At 31.8% G+C, this 8,312-nt stretch overlaps 2 protein-coding genes across 2 annotated transcripts; both read left to right on the top strand.

Annotated features, from left to right (window-relative positions):
- Nucleotides 1-901: 901 nt before the first annotated feature.
- LOC108454782 (probable anion transporter 3, chloroplastic) lies at nt 902-4,521 on the top strand. Its single transcript, XM_017753354.2, has 8 exons — nt 902-1,493; nt 2,189-2,415; nt 2,528-2,876; nt 2,962-3,006; nt 3,240-3,386; nt 3,682-3,819; nt 3,925-3,958; nt 4,053-4,521. The coding sequence occupies exons 1-8, from the start codon at nt 1,086-1,088 to the stop codon at nt 4,220-4,222; spliced, it is 1,518 nt and encodes a 505-aa protein (XP_017608843.1). The 5' UTR covers nt 902-1,085; the 3' UTR covers nt 4,223-4,521.
- Nucleotides 4,522-6,778: 2,257 nt separating this feature from the next.
- Nucleotides 6,779-7,501, top strand: LOC108455733 (uncharacterized). The gene has a single exon (XM_017754272.2). It carries the CDS (start codon nt 6,927-6,929, stop codon nt 7,263-7,265), a length of 339 nt encoding a protein of 112 aa, XP_017609761.1. The 5' UTR covers nt 6,779-6,926; the 3' UTR covers nt 7,266-7,501.
- Nucleotides 7,502-8,312: the final 811 nt, after the last annotated feature.

Genomic DNA, 8,312 nt, shown 5'->3' with positions numbered 1-8,312 from the left:
TAATAAACTTTAGAAAAATTAAAAGGAAAACACATGCTGTTTCCTTATTCATGAATCGCATCATAATTTGACCACATCACTTAAATGTTAAAAATTAATGGTGTTAATCATAAGGATTAATTTGCAGAATGAATAATTGAATTTAGAGACTAATGTGATTAAAAAAAATTCTATGGAACCGGCAAATCCCGGTGACAAGTAAACACATTGGAAGTAGTAGTAGGTGAGCAAAATGGGTGTGCGACACGTCTCGCCACTCAAGAGCGTTCGGTCATGGAAAACAAAAGCAAACATAAAATAATATATAGTTCATATTAAAGTATGTGACGTGATAAAAGTTTTTTATATTTATTCATAACTATAATATATATGTAAGGGATTGATTAATCGAGTTTCAATTTAAAAATATTATTATAATTTTTTATATTTTAATATGCATAAAAATAATAATAAAATTTAAATCAAACACATCAAAGTTTTGATTAACTATTTTTTTAATATTAATTTTATTATAAATTGTTATTATATATTATTCTTTTTAATATAATATCTAAAATTACTTATAACTCCTGTGCAATCTTTAAATAAGAGATAATGTGCGTACTTAAATTCACATTCTCCTACACTGACAACAATATCGATGTCAATCGAGCTAACATTCAATCAACTTTACTATCGATATTTTACCATTTCAATTAAAGAGGTATTTGATTTATTTTATATAATTTTATAAATTTACTAAATAAATATTTTCACTTTTATTTATATTAATTTTTAATTAAAATATTAATATGTGATGTATTATTAATAAATTAAGTTATTGAAGAGTTAGGTATATAGTTATTTTTAGGGTGAGTTAGGTATATATAATTCGGCATGAACTAAATTTCAAAATAATAGATAAAACGACGACCGATTATTTTATTGTTATTATTATTCAACAAAAGGCTAAATCTTTAGCAACGTAATATGATATTTGCTTATTGAGTAAAATAATATATATATTATAAAGAATATCTTTTAAACAATTCCTATATTTAACAAAATTTCCATATCCAAAACCTTCTTGTTGTCCTCACCTACCAATGGCCGCCGAATCTATGCTGCTTCATTCTTCTTATTCTTCCACCAAACCTCGTTGTTATTTGAGCAGTCCTCAATCATGTTGGACATCCAGGACAACCAACCTCCGGTTTGAGCGTAAAGTGGTGTTTGGAAAGCAGGTCAAATGGGAGAGCTTGGGGTTAACATCAAGAAGAGAGGTTTCGAAGAAGGAGAGAGGAGGAGTGGTGAGATGCACGGCGGAGGGGATAGAAAGAAGGTTGTTGATCCCCGGGGAAGCCACCGTGAGGGTACCGGAAAGGTTCAAGGTGGTGGCTTTAATGGCTTGTGTTATGTGTTTATGTAATGCTGATAGAGTTGTTATGTCAGTTGCCGTTGTTCCTCTCGCCGATAAGCTTGGTTGGTCCAGTTCTTTCCTCGGCATTGTTCAGGTAAATATAAATTCATCTCTCTTTCTTTTTCCAAGTTTCTTAGAGCTCCATCCATAGGAAACAGATAAAAGGGGGATTGTTAGTTTGTGATGTGAAAATCAGAAGGGAAAAAAAAGAATGGTGATGGTGGTAGCAGGAGAGACAATCTGGTGGTGGTTGAGAACCTGTGAGACGATGTTTTCACCAACGTCAGCCGCCATAAATTGAAAATACTTTTGCTGGTAAAATATTGATTAAATTGGTCCCTATCATAAATATTTGTGTTTAGTTCATAAATGTCATTTTCTTTTCATGATTTTAGGAAAAGAATGAAAGAATGAAAAGAAAAGGAAAAACCTAAAGGAACGTATTTCGTTTAAAATTTAAAATTTTAATATTAAGAAATTAAAATGAAAATATATGAAAATTACAAAAAAAATTGTTATTTTTTTTACTATAAATAGACTTTATTCCTCACTTAAATTGGAATATTTTAGGAATCTGCCAAGTAGTTTTAACCTAAAATATTTGACGTTTGGACTTTAAGAGAGAAGAGCAGGCCTTGGCTAAACCTTAAATGGGCTGTTCTATTTTAACTATGAACCAAACCCAAGCACATGCAATGAAACATGTGTTCAAATATAAAAGCCTTTATTTAATGGCGTCTTATTTTCTTCACTGGTGATGCTTATGAGTATGGTTTTAATTGGTTGAAGTCATCTTTCCTTTGGGGATACATATTCTCTTCTGTGATTGGAGGAGCTTTGGTGGACAAGTATGGAGGCAAACGAGTGATGGCGTGGGGTGTGGCCTTGTGGTCTTTGGCTACACTTCTCACCCCATGGGCTGCCAATCACTCCACCTTTGCTCTCTTGGCCATTCGTGCCTTCTTTGGTCTAGCTGAAGGCGTTGCCCTTCCCTCCATGAGCACCATCTTATCTAGGTAATACCTACTGCTCAGCTCTTAAATAATGTTATACACTAATAACAGTTTTTATAATTTATAGTAATGAATAAAGAATTGAGCCTTGATGGACCAAAAAACCGTTGTTTAGGTGGTTTCCAGGGCATGAAAGAGCAAGTGCAGTTGGATTTTCCATGGCTGGATTTCATCTTGGAAACGTCGTGGGCTTAATTCTGACACCAATCATGTTGTCCACCATTGGAATTGCTGCGCCTTTCATTCTCTTTTCATCTCTTGGGTTGCTATGGTTGTCATCATGGGTTTATAAAGTTACAAGTGATCCCAGAGAAAGTCCTTTTATCACCAAATCTGAGCTAACATCAATCCAGGCTGGTAAAACTGATCCTCCCACAACTACAGCTGAGTTTCCACCTATAGGCCTCCTCCTATCAAAGTTACCCACATGGGCAATCATCTTCGCTAATGTAACCAACAATTGGGTGAGCCTTCTCATCATATGTAAAACTTCTCATTGGCTTCATTATTTCTTTTACAACATAATAAAGCTGCACATTCTTATTTCAGGGATACTTTGTTCTTCTCTCATGGATGCCAGTTTATTTCAAGACTGTAAGTAGTTCCTTTTTAAATTATATTTGTTGGCATACTCTGGGGCCTGATAACTTTGTGGAGATCAACATAGTGAGTATAGATACACATACACACACATTGGCACACAGTTTTTTGTCAAGCTTACATTTGGATCTATCTTACATCTTTTGTTCAATTTCTTTTATAAATTTAAGAGTGGTGTTTGAGCATCCATGTTGGTATAATAAACATTCCTCATTGAATGAATGTAGGTGTTTAATGTGAACTTGAAACAAGCAGCTTGGTTTAGTGCGGTTCCATGGGGTACAATGGCTGTTTCAGGTTACATTGCAGGAGCGATATCGGATTCTCTAGTCAAGGCAGGCTACTCTAAAACATGCGTTCGGAAGATCATGCAGGTACTTCCCAAGCTGTTTAATATCTTAAAATGATAAGATCTCATAGGAAATATTGCACTCTCAAATTCTTATTCTGCTCATTGAATATTAGCCACAATAGATCATACATGGAAGATGTCAGGAAGTTAATCATAGAAGAATAACCATGATCTGATGAAAAGATGGAAAAAGAAATTGTAAAAGACCTTTAGAATCTGGAAGCTCGGTCCTTAGCAAATTGATTTTTTATTTAGCTGAACATCTTACTTTTCTGAAAATGGCAACTATTGTTGATGTGTAATTGCAAATGAAACAGTCTATAGGCTTCACCGGCCCTGGAGTGTCCCTGCTCTGCCTGAATTTTGCAAAGTCACCTGAAATGGCTGCTGTATTTATCACCGCAGCCCTGAGCTTGAGTTCTTTTAGCCAAGCTGGTTTTCTTCTCAATATGCAAGTAAGTTTCATTTTGTCCATTCAATCATGAAAATATTAAATAAACTTATCAAAAGAAAAGGATTGACCACCAAACTAATGCTGTTTACTTGGTTTATATCATCAGGATATTGCACCTCAATATGCAGGATTTCTCCATGGTATGTTAAAGCCAATTCTATCTAATACTAAGCTGATGATTTAACTTTCACCTAACAATAATGACATATTTGCTTAATGGGAATGTGGGGACAGGCATAGCAAATTCAGCAGGGACATTGGCAGCCATAATCAGCACCATAGGAACCGGCTATTTTGTACAGTGGTTAGGATCTTTCCAAGCATTCCTCAGTTTAACAGCTTGCCTGTATTTCATTACAACCATTTTCTGGAACCTCTTTGCAACTGGGGAGCGAGTTTTCTAGTGTTGTCAACGAACCTAAATCATCAGAAAAAACAGGGCTCGTGCTTGGGAACTGAAGTTCAACATTCAAGATTTTGGGGGTGTAATCTTTTTAGGCATGATTTCATGATTGAAATAGTAAGTGTATTTAGCGAATAACATATAAATCTCCCTCTCATTCTTTGTGTTTGCTTATGGCAAAAGTGCCTCATGTTGTTTCGCATTTTACATCTTTTCTTTGCCATGCTTGATGTATGCATAAGAAATCTCTTCAAATCTTAATAGAGTGAATAAAAATATTTGCTAGAGTTTATTTTTCCACACACTGTTCATTTATATGTTTGATCCCTGCTACTGAAACTTGGCAATGGACTTTATCAAAATGACTGAATCATGACAATGAAAATTTACCCAGTTAACAAACAAGTTAGGACCACTAACCACACTTCGACTCAACTTTGCAACTTTATCGAGAAGGATAAAAAAAATGGGCATAATAATTTATTTGGCCCTTAAACTTGTATTTTTGTCAAATCACTTTAAAATAAATGCAAAAGTTAACGATTTTAACTTTGTTGATGTATATTGCCATGTGGATGACACGTCAATATTAAAATATTTTTAAAAATTTTAAAATTCAAAAAATTATATTTAAAATTTAAAATCATTAAAATTATTAAAATATATAAAAATATTTTAAAATATTAAAATTAATTAAATGCTAATATGCCATTCATGTGACAATCCACATATATGCCATGTTAGCAAAGTTAACAAATGTTAACTTTTTCATTCATTTTGGGGTAATTTGATAAAAAATACAAATTCAAGGGCTAAAAGAAGTCAAAAATAAAATAGAAGGTTAAAATGATATTTTTGTAAAATTGAAAAGCTAAAAAGAATCATTATGCCAAAAATATATACTTTGTGTTACTTATGTTTGATTTTAATATTCATTTTATTATTTTTTTAAAAAATGGTACTTATATTTAGCTTTCTTATATAAATCATATTAACTTTTTTTACGTGGTTAAATAAATATTTGACATGTGGTGATAATGCCGTCGTTTGAAAATTTATATATATTAAAATTCTAAAAATAAAAAGTCATTTTAAGTAGAAAAGGTATAGTTGTTTATATATATATATATATATATATATATAAAAGTACAAGGTGAATTAATATTTTCATGATTTTGATTTAATTTTATTTATAAAATTATTTAAAATGATTTTATATAAAAATTATACTATTTCCATACAACACTATGAAATTTATTAAAAATATTCTGATTTTATTTTTGATGAAATATTTATAAATTAGTTTTTATAATATTTTAAAAGTTTAATATATTTTTATTTTTATTTGTTAAGATTGTTTGTCGTATATACCATTGTGTGTAACGAAGCGAAAAATACCAAAAACTATATTTACCCAATAAAAGATATGCCTTTCCAGTAATGCATATAAAGTGGATAATATCTAAGAAAGTTCAGCCATAGCTTTGACCTTTCATCCAAATAATTTGTGTTGTTATTAATTAATATTAAATACTAATCGACTCTGCTTCAGCACGAATTTTAAGAAATTTTAAAATTAAAATAACATTTTAATTGTTTGTCCATATTATTAAATTAATATTAAAATTTGTCTATAGCTATATTTCTAATTTATTATTATATAATATATAAAAAGTAATATTTTTTCTATACCTTATTTTAATCTTTAAATAAAAAATGTATTTAAATTATTAATTAACGTGATAATATATTAATTTGAAATTAAGTAATTTCAATATATCTTTTGAATTTATATTGAAATAATAATACCATAAAATCATATTTATATATATTAGATTATTACACTTTCAATGTTGGTAAAAAATATGTAACAAATTTATATAAATTAATATAAAAATCAAATATGGGTTTAGTTGTAAAAGTAAAATTGATAATTTACAATGTTTTCGATCCAAATATTATGATGCTAATGAAAATGTTTAATTGATATTTTTTTTTGAACTATAAGCGAGAGCAATGTACTAACAATAATACAACTCGAATTTAAATTATGCTTAAAACTAAGAACACTTTACTTATCGTACCAACACACGAATTTATATAGATATTCTAATTTAATTATTAAAACCTGTGAAAATGATATAAAACTCCACGTCTCCTGTAGACAAAACTAAATTATTTCACCAAAAGTCTACAAGCTTCATAAGAAAAAGAAAATGTTTGTACATTATTTAGTCAGCTCAAAAAATAAAGATAAAAAACAGAAAAGAAAGTCCAAATTTTTATCCATCACATATCTCAGCTGACAAAGCCCATATAACTGTTGAAGAAGAGCCTCCAAACCTACCTTTGATTCCTTCACCCCCATAGACAACAACTATTCACCCTTTTTCAACTCTCTTACATCCTTCTCCTTCCTTTCATTACCCCCTTCTTCTTTCCATCATTTCTCCGAACACTGAGTGAAAAATCCCATCCTCTTCTTTGTAATTACCCTCGATTTGGATTTGGGAAATATCCCAGTCAAACTCTCTTTTTTCTTTTTCCTATCAATTCATGATTTTGTGTGATTTTAATCCAAAACCCATCAAATCAATATTGGATTTTTCTTGGCTTAATTTCTCGTGAGGTTTTTTTTTTTTTGATCAGGTGATTCAAGGGATCAACTTTCTCGATTGGGGGTACTTTTTGTTGATTTCAAAGAGATGAATTTCAGGAGCCTGGAGGACTTTTGGGCCTTTTATGTGAATCAGCACTCGAAACCATCGACAAGACGCTGGCACTTTGCTGGCACACTCTTGAGTATTGTGTTGTTTATATATTCTATGTTGTTTAACTGGTGGTTCTTGGTGTTTGTGCCAATATGTGGTTATGGATTTGCCTGGTACAGTCATTTCTTTGTGGAAGGGAATGTTCCTGCCACTTTTGGGCATCCCTTTTGGTCCCTTTTATGTGACTTCAGGATGTTTGGGTTGATGCTTACTGGGAAAATGGATAGAGAGATCAAGAGGCTTGGAAAGAGACCTATCTTACAGGGCTTCTGAGGGTTCTTATGTAAAAACCTCCCCCCTCCCCCCCTCCTTTCTGTTAAATTCATGATACAATTACTTGTATTTCATCTGTTTTCTAGGATGCTTTCAGCTCTAGTTGAACTCTTGTTTTACATCTTGCCTCTGACAATGTTTAATCACGTTTCTGTTAAACTTATGATGAATAACTGAGTAGAATTGATTGATGAACAGCAATAATTTGAGACTTAGCTGGATGTTGTTGGTGTAAATATACTTGTGGTCTTTCTGAGTGATATTATGCTGTTAAAGCTTTCATGTTAGCTGAAGAATCAGTTTGTGCAGAGACCACTTTGTGATAGGCCTAGATTTCAGGTTTGGTTTCTGCTTTAGGTGTTTTAAAATTCATAGAGGAAACGTTTAGATTGTTGAGTTTGAGGAATAATGGTGCCGATATAGCAGTGAAGGACATGTAGTGCAAGTGAACAAATATGTGGTTCACCATTGTTCATCCCACAGTCTTGCTTTTCTAGAACTTTGTTTGCAGTCATGAGCATCGGTCAGCTCAACTTATTTTAAGAAAGCATTTGCTCAGCATGGTGTTTGGGTAAACCTTCCATATATTTAAGGGATATAATCTCTAGGTAGTGAATGTATTACTGTTAGTTGCTGGCCAGTCCCGGAGTTAATTTGGTAATATATTTATGGGATAATGGCATAAATGGTAGATGTATTTCAGCCGAATGTTTAATGTAGCACCTAAACTTTTAAAATGCTTATTTTGGTACTTAAAAGTATCAGTGCGTGTATTGTTATGGTTTTTAACACCGTTAACATGTGGCAAGCCAACCTGTAATATATAAATTAAATTTGGCAACCACAGTTAGTTTGGGTGAATCCCATAAGAGTAGTTTGGTTGAGCAACTATGATTTTGCAAATAGGATGCATTGAAGATTGTGTGGTGTGATGAAGTGAAGACCCCCCTCCCCTATTCTGGTTTTGGAGCAATAAGACATGTAATTTTTGTAGGACCAAAATTTTAAGACGTGTGTTAAATTAATAGATAAAAAGAATGTTGTTTA

Source organism: Gossypium arboreum, chromosome 9 (assembly GCF_025698485.1).
Source record: "Gossypium arboreum isolate Shixiya-1 chromosome 9, ASM2569848v2, whole genome shotgun sequence".
NCBI lineage: Eukaryota > Viridiplantae > Streptophyta > Magnoliopsida > Malvales > Malvaceae > Gossypium > Gossypium arboreum.
Note: the sequence above shows the minus strand (reverse complement) of the source record. Positions and strands in the feature narration are given on the sequence as shown.